Here is a 20,435-nt window from a genome sequence, read left to right as displayed (position 1 = left end):
ACTCCTGCTATCCATTAAGCACACCTGCCTTCCCTCGTCACGTGCATCAGCAATATTGGACTCACTTATCACCTGTTTATTTCCTTCCCTATATTTGTCAGTTCCCCAGCTCTGTTCCCCGCTTCTACATTGATTTGTCTTTTGTCTTTGTTTCCTGTATTTTTGACGCTGTACCTGTCTCGTGCCATTACATGTTTTACTCCCCGTACCAGCTTCATCTCTCCAGTGTCATTCCATGTGACAGAATGCAGAAGCCATTATACGAAGAATCGGGGAGTACTGGCGTTCCGTTTGGATTGGTGGCTCTCACGCTCCTGCCAGTTCGTCGTGCTTCCACGCCCCAACCGGCTTGCCCAGAGCCCATGTCTCGGCCGGTTCACCCAGGTGGGATGCCGGGTGGTGCCCCAAGAGGGGGGGTAATGTAACATTCATCCCACTCTCCCCCCCCCTGGCGCTCGAGGGCGCCAGGTTGTCCTGAATCACGCCTCCCTCGCTGCAGCGAGATTGACAAGCGTCTTGCCCCAGCCAGATTGTCTGGCTTCCATGCCTCAGCCGGCTCACCAGGCTCTCACGCTCCTGCCGATTCGTTGAGCTCCCAAGTCCCAACCAGCTTGCCCAGCGCCCATGTCTCGGACGGTTCACCCAGGTGGGACGTCGAGTGGTGCCCCAAGAGGAGGAGGCTACTGTCACTTCGTCTCTCCAGCGTCATTCCATGTGACACCTGGACTTCAATTTCAACAGTCAGACAACCTACAACAACAGAAACCCCAACAAAACATAAGTCTACTGAAATCCACTGTCCTTCACTTATGCCTGCTCCTACAGCTCTTCAACCATAGTAACTGTCTATACAGTCGGGTATTACAATACTATTTGACATTATCGGGGTGCAAAGAGTACTGAAATATCCTAAGGTAAAAGTACAGTTATTTTAACGACATTTTACTTAAGTGGTAAAATGACTGGTGTAAAAAATAAAGTACAAGTAAAAAGTAGCTATTTTAAAGTACTCGGAGTAAAAGTAATGAAGTTATTTAAACAATCTAACATTGACCTTGACTATAAACACATTTTTCTATGGTTACCTGAAATGTCACACATGATCTTTTCCATACATAAAATGTAAGGGAGATGTAACAAATGTACTGTAGGAACTAAGTTAATTTTACTTTCCGTGTGTCCAAAAAAAACCTCAGGATTTGTCCAATAAACTATTAACATTTGAAAAGAAATTAAAAGTTACAAAGCAATTGATAAAAGCTATAGAAATTAAATTGCATTATCAAAGTTTCCAGACTATAAATAAATATTTCTAATTGGTAAAAGCTACTTAATAACAGTACCGAGAGTAGTTGGTGGGACTTGCCACAGCAAAAGTCCCAATTCTAAATCTTTGTCATACTTCAGCATGCAATTTTTAGTACACAGTTTAAGCGGGAAATGTCATTCAAACTTTAAATTGTACAGACCAGTCTGGAATATGTTGCTTGTATACAACTTTTTGATATCTTTTATACTTTTTAAACTATTGTGCTTGCCCTTTTTGTTCCTCTTCATCTAATAATGGGATTTCTTCAACATTCTAAAGATCCCATGACTTCCAACACTCGATGCACTGTAAAATCTGCTACTTTTCACCACTTTCCCAAAGTCTTAGACAATAACTGAGATTGCATGAAAACTTAGTCGACATCTCTGCTATTCATATCTGAAACCAGAACAGAAATAACTTCTACCAATCAAATGATACAGCCATTTTAGTAACTGCAGCAACTACATTTTCTGTCCATTTTACAAATAACTGATATTGACTACTTTCCAAAAAAGTTTGACAAACTTAGAGCGTAAAAAATCTGTATCTACATCTCTGCTATTTAAATCAGAACACTTCCTCCACTACCACAAAAATACTTTAAGAGCTAAAACAAGTTCCCACAGTTTAACTTAATGTAAAATTACCATCTAGTTGTAATTAGTTACTTTAGAACTCTGGACATTATATCGATTCCACACAATAGTCAAATCCACGATTGCTAATTGTTTTGTTTAACTAGCCACTGCCTTTAAATTCCAGGTGAAATCATTCACTGACAATTTATGCAAGAGATGATTTGGACATGAATGTGACAAAGACAGTTTGTTCAAGAAAATGATAATAAGCATATGTTGGTCGTGGACAGTTAAAAAAAAAATCTGAAAATGGAAAAACCTGAAGATTGAAGTCACTGCCTGCTTTAAAGCTAGACTCAGTTAGTACAATATAAAATATAGCATTTTCAATTTTGGTTTATATCCCAAAAACAAGAGATTTGAAGTCTTCATTTTACTTGTTCAGTGCCACAGCACTGGAAATACCAGAGTTTTTTTCCATTTCCCCCTTCAGGTTTGTTTACATTTTGCAGCTGATTTCTCAGCCAGGTGACATGATGATGTAGGGCTCGTGTAGCCAAAACGTCATCTTGCTCATGTGCTGAGTGACGTTTACTACTCAACTGTCACTGCCATAGTGCTAGTTAGTCTTGCAGTCAATCCAGTAACATTTTATAACCAAAGATACTGGTAAGAGTACTTTTTGGAATAAAACATTCAATTATTTTATGTAATTAGCCATCACTCGTTATATTGTACAATTTTTTATTAGCCATCATCCATTATATTGTACTTTGTTGTGTTTTGGAAAATAGCTTGTTTCTGCCAACCTGTTCTCCATGTTCTGTAGTGTTTAGCTGTGTTCTGCCTATTGTTGGCTACACTAGGCAGATACTAGTAGCTAGCTGGCTAAATTAGTTAGCTTGCTAGCTAGCTAGCAAAATAACATTTACATTTACATTTAAGTCATTTAGCAGACGCTCTTATCCAGAGCGACTTACAAATTGGTGCTTTCACCTTATGACATCCAGTGGAACAGCCACTTTACAATAGTGCATCTAGGTCTTTTAAGGGGGGAGAAGGATTACTTTATCCTATCCTAGGTATTCCTTAAAGAGGTGGGGTTTCAGGTGTCTCCGGAAGGTGGTGATTGACTCCGCTGTCCTGGCGTCGTGAGGGAGTTTGTTCCACCATTGGGGGGCCAGAGCAGCGAACAGTTTTGACTGGGCTGAGCGGGAACTGTACTTCCTCAGTGGTAGGGAGGCGAGCAGGCCAGAGGTGGATGAACGCAGTGCCCTTGTTTGGGTGTAGGGCCTGATCAGAGCCTGGAGGTAGTGAGGTGCCGTTCCCCTCACAGCTCCGTAGGCAAGCACCATGGTCTTGTAGCGGATGCGAGCTTCAACTGGAAGCCAGTGGAGAGAGCGGAGGAGCGGGGTGACGTGAGAGAACTTGGGAAGGTTGAACACCAGACGGGCTGCGGCGTTCTGGATGAGTTGTAGGGGTTTAATGGCACAGGCAGGGAGCCCAGCCAACAGCGAGTTGCAGTAATCCAGACGGGAGATGACAAGTGCCTGGATTAGGACCTGCGCCGCTTCCTGTGTGAGGCAGGGTCGTACTCTGCGGATGTTGTAGAGCATGAACCTACAGGAACGGGCCACCGCCTTGATGTTATTTGAGAACGACAGGGTGTTGTCCAGGATCACGCCAAGGTTCTTAGCGCTCTGGGACGAGGACACAATGGAGTTGTCAACCGTGATGGCGAGATCATGGAACGGGCAGTCCTTCCCCGGGAGGAAGAGCAGCTCCGTCTTGCCGAGGTTCAGCTTGAGGTGATGATCCGTCATCCACACTGATATGTCTGCCAGACATGCAGAGATGCGATTCGCCACCTGGTCGTCAGAAGGGGGAAAGGAGAAGATTAATTGTGTGTCGTCTGCATAGCAATGATAGGAGAGACCATGTGAGGTTATGACAGAGCCAAGTGACTTGGTGTATAGCGAGAATAGGAGAGGGCCTAGAACAGAGCCCTGGGGGACACCAGTGGTGAGAGCACGTGGTGAGGAGACGGATTCTCGCCACGCCACCTGGTAGGAGCGACCTGTCAGGTAGGACGCAATCCAAGCGTGGGCCGTGCCGGAGATGCCCAACTCGGAGAGGGTGGAGAGGAGGATCTGATGGTTCACAGTATCGAAGGCAGCCGATAGGTCTAGAAGGATGAGAGCAGAGGAGAGAGAGTTAGCTTTAGCAGTGCGGAGCGCCTCCGTGATACAGAGAAGAGCAGTCTCAGTTGAATGACTAGTCTTGAAACCTGACTGATTTGGATCAAGAAGGTCATTCTGAGAGAGATAGCGGGAGAGCTGGCCAAGGACGGCACGTTCAAGAGTTTTGGAGAGAAAAGAAAGAAGGGATACTGGTCTGTAGTTGTTGACATCGGAGGGATCGAGTGTAGGTTTTTTCAGAAGGGGTGCAACTCTCGCTCTCTTGAAGACGGGAGGGACGTAGCCAGCGGTCAGGGATGAGTTGATGAGCGAGATGAGGTAAGGGAGAAGGTCTGGAGAAGAGAGGAGGGGATAGGGTCAAGCGGGCAGGTTGTTGGGCGGCCGGCCGTCACAAGACGCGAGATGTCATCTGGAGAGAGAGGGGAGAAAGAGGTCAGAGCACAGGGTAGGGCAGTGTGAGCAGAACCAGCGGTGTCGTTTGACTTAGCAAACGAGGATCGGATGTCGTCGACCTTCTTTTCAAAATGGTTGACGAAGTCATCTGCAGAGAGGGAGGAGGGGGGGAGGGGGAGGAGGATTCAAGAGGGAGGAGAAGGTGGCAAAGAGCTTCCTAGGGTTAGAGGCAGATGCTTGGAATTTAGAGTGGTAGAAAGTGGCTTTAGCAGCAGAGACAGAGGAGGAAAATGTAGAGAGGAGGGAGTGAAAGGATGCCAGGTCCGCAGGGAGGCGAGTTTTCCTCCATTTCCGCTCGGCTGCCCGGAGCCCTGTTCTGTGAGCTCGCAATGAGTCGTCGAGCCACGGAGCGGGAGGGGAGGACCGAGCCGGCCTGGAGGATAGGGGACATAGAGAGTCAAAGGATGCAGAAAGGGAGGAGAGGAGGGTTGAGGAGGCAGAATCAGGAGATAGGTTGGAGAAGGTTTGAGCAGAGGGAAGAGATGATAGGATGGAAGAGGAGAGAGTAGCGGGGGAGAGAGAGCGAAGGTTGGGACGGCGCGATACCATCCGAGTAGGGGCAGTGTGGGAAGTGTTGGATGAGAGCGAGAGGGAAAAGGATACAAGGTAGTGGTCGGAGACTTGGAGGGGAGTTGCAATGAGGTTAGTGGAGGAACAGCATCTAGTAAAGATGAGGTCGAGCGTATTGCCTGCCTTGTGAGTAGGGGGGAAGGTGAGAGGGTGAGGTCAAAAGAGGAGAGGAGTGGAAAGAAGGAGGCAGAGAGGAATGAGTCAAAGGTAGACGTGGGGAGGTTAAAGTCGCCCAGAACTGTGAGAGGTGAGCCGTCCTCAGGAAAGGAGCTTATCAAGGCATCAAGCTCATTGATGAACTCTCCGAGGGAACCTGGAGGGCGATAAATGATAAGGATGTTAAGCTTGAAAGGGCTGGTAACTGTGACAGCATGGAATTCAAAGGAGGCGATAGACAGATGGGTAAGGGGAGAAAGAGAGAATGACCACTTGGGAGAGATGAGGATCCCGGTGCCACCACCCCGCTGACCAGAAGCTCTCGGGGTGTGCGAGAGCACGTGGGCGGACGAAGAGAGAGCAGTAGGAGTAGCGGTGTTGTCTGTGGTGATCCATGTTTCCGTCAGAGCCAAGAAGTCGAGGGACTGGAGGGAGGCATAGGCTGAGATGAACTCTGCCTTGTTGGCCGCAGATCGGCAGTTCCAGAGGCTACCGGAGACCTGGAACTCCACGTGGGTCGTGCGCGCTGGGACCACCAGATTAGGGTGGCTGCGGCCACGCGGCGTGGAGCGTTTGTATGGTCTGTGCAGAGAGGAGAGAACAGGGATAGACAGACACATAGTTGACAGGCTAGAGAAGAGGCTACGCTAATGCAGAGGAGATTGGAGTGACAAGTGGACGACACGTCTCGAATGTTCAGAAAGTTAAGCTTACGTAGCAAGAATCTAATTGACTAAAATGATTAAAATGATAGAGTACTGCTGGGGTAGGCTAGCTGCGTTGTTGACACTACCCTAATCAAGTCGTACCGTTGAGTGTGAAGTTTCTACAATGCTGCTTATCGGGAGCTAGCTGGCTAGCTAGCAGTGTTGGTTACGTTACGTTGCGTTAGGAGAACGACAATAGCTGGCTAGCTAACCTAGAAAATCGCTCTAGACTACACAATTATCTTTGAAACAAAGACGGCTATGTAGCTAGCTATGTAGCTAGCTACGATCAAACAAATCACACCGTTGGGACTGAATAACTGTTATTTAACCTTAAGCTCGTCGAAATCAAAAATCCTTGTTTTCATTTAATGTATTAGCAAAACATGTTTGTCTTCCACAACATAAAAATCCAACGAGCTAACGTTATCAGAAATGTCAGATCACGTCGAGGTAATATAGATAATATCTAATGACCATATGAATGTATCTATAGTTGTAGCTAAGTTAGCTATCAGTCTATGAAATATTTACAGCGAATAATATTACCATCTAATTGCTATTCTTACATAGAGTATATTTTCTGTCAATTGCTGCAGCATCATTTCACCAGGGTCAAATTTCTGACACAGGTGAAATGTACTTGGCAGATAAAAGGTGATCCTGATTCTTGAAATGAGTGCTTTTAGGAGAATCATCTGCCTGAACATGGCACACATAGAGCCAGGGGCAGAGGTCCAAGGGTTCACGGAGGACTGCTGAGGCCCAGTGTAAAGACGGGCCCATGTAGAGGGCAGGGCAAGAGGATCAAACAGGGCCAAGAGAGGGAACAGGGGGAGAGGCAGAATCAGAGAAATATCCATGGCTGACAGGGAGAGAGTTGATCATCATCCTCAAGATAGATTTACACAGGTGAAGGTTTGTACACCACATTACACCATGTCTGAGTAGTCTAAACAAAATCTAGACCAGATTGTCAACTCTGGTTCTCATGTCAACCAGGATATATATATATTTTTTTAATTGACTTTAGGTGTATCTTGAACAGCTGTTCGAGAGAAAGTGGCGTGGTGTCTTGATGATGCTGGAGAGGACACCAGAAGCAGTTTGATGTGGTTCATCTCATCCAGGGAGGTGGTGGAGGTGCAGAAGGAGGCCCTTTTTGGTGCACCTGTGGCAGGTGTTGAGAAATGCCAACTGACATGGAAAAGTGCTGTGGTAGGCTGCCAAATACCTGCATCAGTACAACGCTGCACATACACTTACTGCCTGGAGGCTGGAAACATCAGGGTTGATAGTAATGATCTGTTAGCCCTGGATGAGAGCACCAAACAGGGAGAAGACCATGCAGTGTACAGGCATACTGCCTGTATGGCACGCTTTCGGCAGGGCCACAGAATTGTTATTCCAAGCTGCTGCGCATCAGAAACACTTTCCCTGACCCTAATGGCCAGTATAAAGGATTCACTCCTTGCAGACTGACCTAAAGAATTGTCCATGTATTTTGAACAGTTTTGTTTGGTTATTGTTGTATATGTGTTAGCTAAAGCACTGTTTAATATGTTAGACAAAGGTTGAATATAGTGTAAGTGCACTTTGAAACAATCATAGAACAAATAAGACTAACTACATTTATTTAGACATAAGACAACATTAATAAGTGACAAAGTATTCATAAGGTATATTTATAGGTGGATTGAGTAGAGGGGACTGCATAAAATATCAATAACATGAGGAAAATTTGGTATATTTACTTGAGTAGATGAGACTGTACAATAACATAATGGTTATTTGTAATTGTTATTTACAAAAAACTATAGACATTTACATTTACATTTAAGTCATTTAGCAGACGCTCTTATCCAGAGCGACTTACAAATTGGTGCGTTCACCTTAAGACATCCAGTGGAACAGCCACTTTACAATAGTGCATCTAAATCTTTTAAGGGGGGGGGGGGGTGAGAAGGATTACTTTATCCTATCCTAGGTATTCCTGAAAGAGGTGGGGTTTCAGGTGTCTCCGGAAGGTGGTGATTGACTCCGCTGTCCTGGCGTCGTGAGGGAGTTTGTTCCACCATTGGGGATATAGGAACTAATAGTTAGCTGTTGGTATTCAGTGTGTATGGACATGGGGTTTCCTGTCATTGTAGCTGTTCAGATCCTAGGGAGAGGGAGGAAAAGATACATCTCGAAACACTCCGTTTGACCGTACTTTTTAAAAACACTATCATATCACTCATACGTAGCCCTCAGCTGACATGTGCCTGAACCAGCTCCTGGATGGGTGGTGGTGTAATGTCAGGGAGAAGGCTGAGATTACTTGGGTCACTGGCTACACGAGGGATGATCCTTGGCATTCCTACGCTGGATGCTAACCTCAGGGATGTAACTGTTGAGTTTTACTGGCCTGCAAAAACAAAATCTGTAGTAGCTGAGGGTATAGAACACAGAACAGCAAAGAAAGAGTAATTACTATTACAATATCAAGATATAACCAATAGGCAGTAAAATGTGCTGCTGCACTGAACAAGTTTGGGCAGGTTTTGGTTCTGACCGGAGATGTACATAATAAAATTATTATTATTTTTCCAGAACATTAACCATGTGTGTTCTCTTGTTTTGACTGTTCTCTAGTTTCGACCCAATGATTTGTCTGACAAAAATAAATTTGCGTACCCCAGGCCCAGGCATGAATCAAAGCCTGCAAGACATTGATGACATCATCAAGAGATATGCTGGACCCTATGTCAGAGAGGTGTTTTTGGGACCACATAGTGTCTATTGTCCTGCTAATAGCCCTTGTGAAAACAAGTGTTTGCGTCTTGGTAGGCCGTCATTGTAAATAAGAATTTGTTCTTAATTGACTTGCCTAGTTAAAATGCAATACAATTTTTTTAGATAATATCTCAGGAATTTACCTGGAGTAGGAGTGATGCAGTTGTCGCTGACGTGGATGAGGCAGAGGCTCAAGTGTTTCCACTGTACAATATATCTGTGGAATGGTTACAGACAGTATACAGGTCAGAGGTCAAAAGTCTTATATGCAAATAACAGGATTGGGTTGTGCAACTGAAAGTGGCTCGCACAATCTTTACATACATCCCTCCTTTCTCCCTCCCTAGAAGTAATCACTTATTAGGAATGACTAGACAGGTAAAAACCATGTAATGGAGCCCTTGGCTTCACCTGCCCAATCCTGTCTAAGCAGCGATTACTTTAAGGAGGGAGGAAGGAGTTGCTCAGTAATTCATACCAAACATCTCAGTTCTTCCAAAGTGCATCTGTTCACTGCATGAACAGGTAATATGGTGGAAACTCCTTTTAGGCCATGCATACGCCAATCTAATGCTTTTACATTTGTGGGGAATAGTGCATGTGTGTCCTTCAGGAGAAATTAGAGTTTGATGGAATCACATGTTATAACACATCCTACCAAATGATCTTAAAATAATATGTAGTCATGATACCGTCCTCTATACTCATGTATAGTCATGTTACCATAAGAATGACTTAAAATGAAATAATTCACTCACATATTAGACTTATCCAAATTATGTCTCCATGAACATGTATAGTGAATGATATGTAGAATAAATTATACATTTAAATTGTCAGTGATTGACATTTCCCTTCATCCCAATTCACATTTCATGCCTACATCATGTAGAACCTTTCCATTTAACTGCATAGTAGGCCAGCCAACATGGGACAAGTGCTGGGGAAAAACAGTCATGCTATATAAACAATGATACGAGAACAAAGTTCAGCAGGATGTCACACTGAATATTAAAATGTAAGCCCATTTCCAAGGGGTCAAAGGTAACAATGGGCATAATGGAAAGTATCACCCATAAACAGAGACTGGATGCATTAATAGTATGTTTGTATACAGTTTCGCTTTAAGACCAGCACATGCACAGAAAATATCCGGTTCATTTTTCACTCATTAGTTCCAATGTCTCTGCTCCACACTGTCATATCCTCAAGTTAGTGCTTGTTGTTCGTGAGCATATTTGACACTGTATGAAAAGTTGTGGTTAGCCAATGGCCTACTTTGACCAAATTGGAGAAATAGCATGTGTATATGCTTGACTTAAAGCATAATACGTGACAAAAGTAACTAAATGTTTTCTGATATGTTCTACTACATCATCTGAGAATGGTAGCAGAAAACATCAAGTTTCAATATTTCTGTATATTGCCATAATAAAGAATACTATTATGATAATGCATGCCTACATGTTTGTCTGATCAGTCATTCTAGTCAATTATAGGGTATTTCACCTACATATGTTACTATTGCCATTATGTCCTTTAAAAAATACCTAATTGGACCTTTAACCCCTTCACAATTCTATATTCAGGACCCTCTCCACCCATACGGTGTTCTTCACTCTATCATTTGATCTAGCATAGATGACTGACTGCCTGCAATAAGACATTTTTCCAGCATTTTGTCAAAAGTGGATGATCTAGAATCAATTCAAATGCGGGAATGGACTTGAAATTACAGAGCAATCCTATTTGAATTCCTCTTATGCCTCCGGCAGACCCTTTCAACACTCACTCCAGTCTCCCACTAACCTCATTTACCAAGTGATTTTCTTATTCAAGAAATTACATTTCAGGGATGTGAAGCTCTAAAATCTGTTACGTTCTCCAGCAAGAAAACCAAAAATGTTGCTCAAACATAACAGAAGGGGGAACTAACACTAACAAAGTGTCACTGACAACAACCAAAGTGAAACAGGTGGGGTTTTAGGAGGGGTTCTGAAAGACACTCGTGGGCTGTCCACTGAAAGTTGACGAGCAACAACTGGAACCAGAAACCCACCTTGAGCACCCACTAATGTACCCACTAAGAGGCAAACAAAAATAAAAACACAAACCAAACTTAAAAGACAGGAAGTAAACCAAAAAGTTAGGGAAATCTAAAAACAGGGAAGATCAGACAAAGGAATGTTTTTCTACAAATAAAATAGGGAAAGCCAACTAAACGGTGTTGACACTCCACATCTCTCAAGACAACTGGATCACTGGGCCAGCACAGGTAAAAGACCTTTCAACTAACAAGATGGACAAGCCAACGCAGGTGTAACACATACCTACTAACAAGGTGACACCAATTGGTGCATTATACGTGCTAAAGTCCAAACTCAAAACAGATGGAAAAACCAAAACCTGTAACAATCTAAGAAGGTGAAATGTGAAGATAAGTCTTACATTTTAGACTGCAGGGTAACATACTTTCACTTCCAATTAAGTTGCCGGAGACTTTAATGCAGGGAAATTTAAATCAATTCTACCAAATGTCTATCAACATGTTAAATGTGCAACCAGAGGGGAAAAAAATCTAGATCACCTGTACTCCACACACAGAGATGCGTACAAAGCTCTCCCTCGCCCTCCATTTGGTAAATCTGACCACAACTCTATCCTCCTGATTTCTGCTTACAAGCAAAAATTAAAGCAGGAAGCACCAGTGACTCGGTCTATAAAAAAGTTGTCAGATAAAGCAGATGCTAAGCTGCAGGACTGTTTTGCTAGCACAGACTGGAATGTGTTCCGGGATTCTTCCGATGGCATTGAGGAGTACACCACATCAGTCACTTGCTTCATCAATAAGTGCATCGATGACATCATCCCCACAGTGTCTGTACGTACATACCACAACCAGAAGCCATGGATAACAGACAACATCTGCACTGAGCTAAAGGGTAGAGCTGCCGCTTTCAAGGAGCGGGACTCTAACCTGGAAGCTTATAAGAAATCACACTATGCCCTCCGACGAACCATCAAACAGGCAAAGCGTCAAAACAGGACTAAGATTGAAACGTAAAACACCAGCTCCGAAGCTTGTCGGATGTGGCAGGGCTTGCAAACTATTCTAGACTACAATGGGAAGCACAGCCGCGAACTGCCCAGTGATATAAGCCTACCAGACGAGCAAAATTATTTCTATGCTTGCTTTGAGGCAAGTAACACTGAAACATGCATGAGAACATAAGCTGTTCTTGACGACTGTGTGATCACGCTCTCTGTAGCCGATGTGAGTAAGACCTTTAAAAAGGTCAACATTCACAAGGCAGCAGGATTACCAGGACGTGTACTCAGAGCATGCACTGACCAACTGGCAAGTGTCTTCACTGACATTTTCAATCTCTCCCTGTCCAGGTCTGTAATACCAACATGTTTTAAGCAGACCACCATAGTACCTGTGCCCAAGAACACTAATGTTACCTGCCTAAATGACTACCGACCCGTAGCACTCACGTCTGTAGCCCTTGAAGTGCTTTGAAAGGCTGGTTATAGCTCACCTCAACACCATTATCCCAGAAACCCTAGACCCACTCAATTTGCATACCGCCCCAACTGATCCACATATGATGCAATCTCTATTGCACTCCAAGCCCTTTCATCACGAAGCTCATCACTAAGCTAAGGACCCTGGGACTAAACACCTCCCTCTGCAACTGTATCCTGGACTTCCTGATGGGCCGCCCCCAAGTGGTAAGGGTAGGTAACAACACATCCGCCAAGCTGATCCTCAACACAGGGGCCCCTCAGGGGTACGTACTCAGTCGCCTCCTGTACTCCCTGTTCTCCCATGACTGCATGGCCAGTCACGACTCCAACACAATCATTAAGTTTGCCGATGACACAACAGTGGTAGGCCTGATCACCGACAACGACGAGACAGACTATAGGGAGGAGATCAGAGACCTGGCTGTGTGGTGCCAGGGCAACAACCTCTCCCTCAACATGATCAAGACAAAGGAGATGATTGTGGACTACAGGAAAAGGAAGACTGAGCATGCCCCCATTCTCATCGATGGGTTATAGTGGAGCAGGTTGAGAGTTTCAAGTTCCATGGTGTCCACATCACCAACAAACTAACATGGTCCAAGCACACCAAGACAGTAGGGAAGAGGGCACGACAAAACCTATTCACCCTCAAGAGACTGAAAACATCCTCAAGAGTCCTCAGATCCTCAAAAGATTCTACAGCTGCACCATCGACAGCATCACTGCCTGGTTGCATCACTGCCTGGTATGGCAACTGCTCCACGTCCGACTGCAACGGCCCAGTACATCACTGGGGCCATGCTTTCTGCCATCCAGGAGCTCTATACCAGGCGGTGTCAGAGGAAGGCCCTAAAGATGGTCAAAGACTTCAGCCACCCTAGTCATAGACTATACTCTCTGCCACCGCACGGCAAGCGGTACCGGCACACCAAGTCTAGGTCCAAGAGGCTTGTAAACAGCTTCTACACTCAAGCCATAAGACTCCTGAACATCTAATCAAATGGCTACCCAGACTATTTGCATTGACCACCTCCCTCCCCCCTATTTTACGCTGCTGCTACTCTCTGTTTATTATCTATGCATAGTCACTTTAATAACTCTACCTACTCTATGTACATATTACCTCAATTACCTCGGCTAACATGTGCCCCAGCACATTGACTCTGTACCCCCTGTATATAGCCTCTGTGTTGTTATTTTACTGCTTCTCTTTATTTATTTGCTACTTTTCTTTCTTTTTTTTCTTTTTTCTTTTGGGCTATTTTTCGTAAAAACTGCATTGTTAGTTAAAGACTTGTAAGTAATCATTTCACTGTAAGGTCTACACCTTTTGTATTCGGCGCATGTGACAAATAAAATTTGATGTGATTTGATTTGAGAGAGTTTCAAACCAATGTATTAACCATACCCATTGTTGACATGGGTAGAATACATCTCGTGGTGAGAGATGAATGACTGTTTGCATTTCATCATTAACCCTACAACACAATATAACACAGGGTGGCACTGTCTGCAACACTTTCTTGCCATGCACATCTAAAAATAAGTGTGACAATGTTTTAAAGCTGCAATATGTAACTTTTGGGCAACCTGACCAAGTTCACATAAAAATGTGAGGTGTAAACTGAACAAAAATATAAACGCAACATGTAAAGTGTTGGCACAAATTTGTTTACATCCCAATTAGTGAGCATTTCTCCTTTACCAAGATAATCCATCCACCTGACAGGTGTGGCAATTAAAGAAGCTGATTAAATAGCATGATCATTACACAGTACCTTGTGCTGGGGACAATAAAAGGCCTCTCTAAAATGTGCAGTTTTGTCCCATAACACAATGTTACAAATGTCTCAAGTTTTGAGGGAGCGTGCAATTGGCATGCTAACTGCAGGAACATACACCAAAGCTGTTGCCAGATAATTTGATGTTAATTTTTCTACCTACGTCGTTTTAGAGAATTTTGCAGTATTGTATGTCCAACTGGCCTCACAACCGCAGACCACGTGTAACCATGACAGCCCAGGACCTCAACATCCGGCACCTTCACCTGCTGGAACATCTGAGTGCAGCCAACTGGACAGCTGATGAAACTGGGTTTGCACAATCAAAGAATTTCTGCACAAACTGTCAGAAACCGTTTCAGGGAAGCTCATCTGCGTGTTCGTTGTCCTCACCGGGGTCTTGACCTGACTGCAGTTCAGTGTCATTACCAATTTCAGTGCAATGATTCTCTACACAATTACTGCTTGTTTTGTCACATAAACTGAAATTAGGCAAACTATTAGAATTTTAGCAACCAGGAAATGGCAGTGATTTCTGCATATTGCTCCTTTAATGTATGAAAGTATATTACCTAATAAGAAAGACAATGTTTTTAGTTGAATTGTTTTACTCTTATTGTTACTGTCACTCCCTGACCTTAGAGAGCCGTTTTATTTCTCTATTTGGTAAGGTCAGGGTGTGATGTGTGGTGGGCATTCTGTTTTGTTTTCTATGTTTTGGCTGGGTATGGTTCTCAATCAGGGACAGCTGTCTATCGTTGTCTGTGATTGGGAATCATACTTACGTAGCCCTTTTTCCCTCCTTCAGTGTGGGTAGTTAACTTTGTTTGTGGCACTAAAGCGGCATGGTTGTGGCTTTCGTTTGTTGTTTTGTTGGCGACATTTTAAATAAAAAGGAAAATGAATGCTCACCACGCTGCACCTTGGTCCACTTTCATCGGCCGTGACACTTACTGTACATTTGAGTGTAATTCCATAGCCAGAGGAGAGAGTAGGTTTACACACATTCCTAATTTATTTACATGAAGTAAGGTCTTTATGAGGTATAGGTGAATTCACTTTATAAAGAAAATCTGAAGTAGCTTTGTCAATTTATAAATTTGTGATATGTACCCATTGATTCTTGAAGAATATAACTTATAAATGCTTCATGAACTTAGTTCAGCTGTTTTACCCTGTCAGACAGAGCCCGATATATAAGCATGTTTTACTCCAATGTTTGCAAACAAACTAAATGTAAACAAACATGGTGCCTCAAAACATGGCGAAAACTATAATTGTTATATAATCAGTTCTTGCATCCATAGCTCTGTCCAGGAATTTGAGAGTGGTTACATTTCTCCAGTCCTATCCCTCAGATTTTTACCAAAACGGGTGGGGAGTGATTTGTTATTGATTCAACTTCTGATGTGTTCAGTAATGTCCGTAGACTGAGTTGAATCTTTCGAAGTACTGACTCCGCTGGCGTTGTTCTCTTCGGGCAGTGTGACCTTGAGATGGGGCATTGCTCTCCTATAGGGGAGAGAAGAGAGGTGAGCAGAAGAGAGGAATGAAGGAAAGAAGGAGAGAAGATAAGAGTTAGATGAGAGGTGAAAAGGGGGGATGAAAGGAGGGAGTTAAAAGATGTAAGACAAAAAAAGAAGTTAATGTGACAACGTGAAGAAACGTGACGACATATAAAGCAACATGTGATAACAAAACTACACATGACAACATCTTAGTACATGATCTCATGTGAAATAAACATGACAAAATGGGAGGCAAAATTTAAACATATGATCCCATGAGTGAGACACTATTTTTACAGCTAAACTAAGGTGTTAATACTGAAGGACAGTATGCTGCTGTATAATGTTTACTTGGGACTCAACCAGGATTTGAACCAACAAGTTCTTGGTTGCTAACTACCTGAAGTTCCAGCTGTGCCACCAGGTCTGTGGTCATAATGGTGATAGAGTATATATTTACTGGCAACAATACATTTCTGCGCTTTTCCTAATGTTGCAGTAAAAATAAAGTAGATATATACAAAAACATGAAGGTGTTATTCCTTTAAATTAACAGTATGCTACTGTATTCTGATTTAAATTACTGTAAAATCTTGAACTGTGATGACAATTGGGACTTAACTTCTTGGTCAATACCAAGAAGAATATCATGGTGTAGCCGGAGGAACGCTAGTTTCCATCTACCTCTGGTTACATTGACTTGAATACAAAACCTAGGAGGCACATGGTTCTCATCCCCATAGACTTGCACAGTAATTTTGACAACTTTCGGAGGACGTCCTCCAACCTATCAGAGCTCTTGCAGCATGAACTGACATGCTGTCCACATGTTGTCAAAGGATTAGAGAATGAATCTAGTACTAGCTAACACTGCAGTGCATAAAATGTGGTGAGTAGTTGAGTCAACGGGATAGAAAGACAATAGTTGAACAGTTATGAACAAATACATTTCTTAAAAAATGAAGGAGAAGCAAGAGCAAAAGTGAGAGAGAGCGAGCTAGCTATGTTTTGATTTATTTTTTCACTTTCACTTACTTAGCTAGCGAATGCAGCTTGCTAGCTTAGGCTTATCAAACACCCCAGCTCAAACAGAGAGGGATGCTATGTTAGCTAGCTGGTTATGGCTATCCAACACTGGAACTCTTCCAAGTCAATGTAAGCTTTTGGTTGAATTAATTTATTGCCACCGGGACCCGCCAGTGTAACTGCTAAACTGCTTTTTGACTCTACACTGTACTGCATGATTGAAGTGAGTTTACTAACATACTGACCACACAGCTTCCGTCGCGTGCTCGAGCACCGGATGCGCGAGCGTTGCAAAATACCTTTACACATACATGTTATTCAGTCATTGCACCCAAGCTGATCGCAAGCGTCTGCGTAGCCAGGCACTAAAATAGAACGTGGTTTATTTGAGACTCTTGACGCACTGCAAGTCCCGCCTCTCCCATCTCCTCATTGGTATTTATGTGGGTGATTGAAAGATGAACTGAGGTCCATACTCAAGTCCAGTTGGTGGTGTTAATGCACCTTAAAGTTGGTTGCCAACCGCCATATAAAATCCAAAGACTGCTGTTGTTATGTGGCTGCTATAAAAGTAACCATCTGAAGAAACTGCTGAAACATTAATACACTCCAGGCCAAAAGGTTGCAAGTTCAAATCCCGACAGCATTTATGCACACTTAGGGCTAGATTCTAGCGGACAAATAAAATTGTATGTCACGTGCGCTGAATACAATAGGTGCAGGTAGAACTTACACTGAAATACTTACTTACAAGCCCTTAACCAAAAATGCAGTTAAGCGGCTATATACAGGTGGGTACCGGTACAGAGACAATGTGCGGGGGCACCGGTTAGTCGAGGTAATATGTACATGTAGGTAGAGGTAAAGTGACTATGCATGGATAATAAACAGAGAGTAGCAGCAGCGTAAAAGAGGGGGTGGGGGAAAGGGACAATGGAAATAGTCTGGGTAGCCATTTGATGAACTGTTCAGGAGTCTTATGGCTTGGGGTTAGAAGCTGTTCAGAAGCTTTTTGGACCTAGACTTGGTGCTCTGGTACCGCTTGCCGTTCGGTAGCAGAGAGAACAGTCTATGACTAGGGTGTCTGGAGTCTTTGATCATTTTTAGGGCCTTCCTCTGACACTGCCTGTTATAGAGGTCCTGGATGGCAGGAATCTTGGCCCTGGTGATATACTGGGCCATACGCACTACCCTCTGTAGTGCCTTGCGATTGGAGGCCGAGCAGTTTCCATACCAGGCAGTGATGCAAACAGTGCAGCTGTAGAATCTTTTGAGGATCTGAGGACCCATGCCAAATCTTTTCAGTCTCCTGAGTGGGAATATGTTTTGTCATGCCCTCTTCACAACTGTCTTGGTGTATTTGGATCATGTTAGTTTGTTGGTTATGTGGATGCCAAGGAACTTGAAGCTCTCAACCTGCTCCACTACAGCCCCGTCAATGAGAATGGGGGCGTGCTCTATGCTCCTTTTCCTGTAGTCCACAATCATCTCCTTTGTCTTGATCACGTTGAGGGAGAGGTTGTTGCCCTGGCACCACTCGGCCATGTCTCTGACCTTCTCCCTATACGCTGTCTCATCGTTGTCGGTGATCAGCACTACCAATGTTGTGTCGTCTGCAAACTTAATGATGGTGTTGGAGTGATGCCTGGCCATGCAGTCATGGGTGAACAGGGAGTACGGGAGGGGACTGAGCACACACCCCTGAGGGGCCCCTGTGTTGAGGATCAGCTTGGCAGATGTGTTGTTACCTACCCTTATCACCTTATCAGAAGGTCCAGGATCCAGTTGAAAAGGGAGGTGTTTAGTCCCAGGGTCCTTAGCGATGAGCTATGAGGGCACTATGGTGTTGAATGCTGAGCTGGAGTCAATGAATAGCATTCTCACATACGTGTTCCTTTTGTCCAGGTGGGAAAGGGCAGTGTGGAGTGCAATAAAGATTGCATCATCTGTGGATCTTTTGGGTGGTATGCAAATTGGAGTGGGTCTAGGATTTCTGGGATAATGGTGTTGATGTGAGTCATTACCAGTCTTTCAAAGCACTTCATGGCTACAGACATGAGTGCTACGGGTCTGCAGTCATTTTGGTAGGTTACCTTAGTGTTCATGGGCACAGGGTCTTTGGTGGTCTGCTTTGGTGGTCGTAGAAAAACTATTCAAAGTGGGGAAAAAAAGGTCTAAACTTCCCAGAATTCTTGAAGCACCCCAGGATTCCGACAATGAGTCGTTTGTGTTTCCTGAAGAGAAGAGCGTGCGTGCGTGTGTATGTTGGTATTACAGACTCAGTCAGGGACAGGTTGAAAATGTGAAAACATTTGCCAGTTGGTCAGTGCATGCTCGGAGTACACGTCCTGGTAATCGTCTGGCCCTGCGGCCTTGTTAATGTTGACCTGTTTTAACTGATTGACATCAGAGTGAAGGAGGCAAATCTGAAGGGTGAAACTTTCAGTCATGCGAGTCACAAGACCAGTTCCGAGAGGTTGTCCGTCCAGCGCATTAGTCCTAAAGGGAGGATTAACAGGGATTAGCTTGACTCATAACTGTTGTGCCAATTGTTCGTCAATTAAATTTCCTGCAGCTCCCAAGTCCCTCCATAAACTGAGTGACCCCATTAACAGAAAGAAGATCCGAGATCCTAAACTGCCTTTTGGTAATGTTCAAAAACGTAGAGTTGCTCACCCGGGCGGAAGTGGAGGGGTTGTGGTCACCACTTCGTGGGGGGGGCGAATCAGACAGCTATTGAGTAGGTGGTTACTCTCTCCACAATAGAGGCACAGGTTCACGTAACCTCCAGTGTCTCTCGGCAGGCGTTAGAGGGGTGTGCCCGAGTTGCATGGGTTCGGGGCTATTGGACCTTGGTGGACGAGAGAAGGGTTTGGAAAACTCGCAGGCCATGGACGACTGTATAGGTCTGCGGTCCACTAGCAGGTTGCCAATGGATATGGACATCTGGATGTATTGGTTTAGGTCTGTTAACTTATTGCAGATCAGTGGGACACTAGCGAAATTGCAGAGCACCAAATTCAAATTAAATTACTATAAATATTAAACTTTCATGAAATCACAAGTGCAATACATCAAAATAAAGCTTGACTTGTTGTTAATCTTGCCGCCATGGCATATTTCAAAAAGGCTTTACGGCGAAAGTAAACCATGCGATTATCTGAGGACAGCACCCAGCACACAAATGCATAACAAATCATTTTCAAGCAGGGAGTATCAAAACGAATGTCAGAAATAGCGATATAATATATGCCTTAGCTTTGAAGATCTTCTGTTGGCACTCCAAAATGTCCCAGTTACATTATAAATGGTCCTTTTGTTCGATAAATTCCTTCTTTATATCCATAAAAACTCAGTTTAGCTGGCACGCTTCGGTTTCCCTCCTTCAAAATGCATACAAAATGAATCCCAAACGTCACCAATCAAATCTTAGGTACCCTAATATGCAAATAAACAATCAAATTTAAGACAGAAAATCGTTATTGTCTTTACCGGAGAAAAATATCAAATAACGCACTCTCATTCACGCGCTTGGAAACACTACAGCCAAAATGGGAGCCACCTAGAAAAACGACCATTTCTGGCTCATTTTTCCAAAAAACAGACTGAAACTCTTTCTAAAGACTGTTGACATCTAGTGGAAACCCTAGGAACTGCAATCGGGCACGATTTCGCCCTATTATAAAAGTGCCAGCCATTGAAATCAGTGGTAGGATTCATTGTTTTGGGGGGGATGGTTTGTCCTCGGGGTTTCGCCTGCCATTTCAGTTCTGTTATACTCACAGACATTATTTTAACGATTCTAGAAGCCTTAGTGTTTTCTATCCAAATCTACCAATA

At 43.7% G+C, this 20,435-nt stretch overlaps 1 protein-coding gene across 2 annotated transcripts in view; it reads right to left on the bottom strand.

Moving 5' to 3' along the window:
- Positions 1-15,053: 15,053 nt before the first annotated feature.
- LOC115131005 (uncharacterized) overlaps positions 15,054-20,435 on the bottom strand; it is a 30,014-nt gene continuing 24,632 nt past the window's right edge. For both annotated transcript variants that reach the window (XM_029662630.2, XM_029662638.2), the window contains one exon: positions 15,054-15,573. In XM_029662630.2, coding sequence (XP_029518490.1) covers positions 15,475-15,573 — 99 coding nt within the window. In that variant the 3' untranslated portion in view covers positions 15,054-15,474. The remainder of the gene's footprint in view (positions 15,574-20,435) is intronic.

Source organism: Oncorhynchus nerka, linkage group LG1 (assembly GCF_034236695.1).
Source record: "Oncorhynchus nerka isolate Pitt River linkage group LG1, Oner_Uvic_2.0, whole genome shotgun sequence".
NCBI lineage: Eukaryota > Metazoa > Chordata > Actinopteri > Salmoniformes > Salmonidae > Oncorhynchus > Oncorhynchus nerka.
Note: the sequence above shows the minus strand (reverse complement) of the source record. Positions and strands in the feature narration are given on the sequence as shown.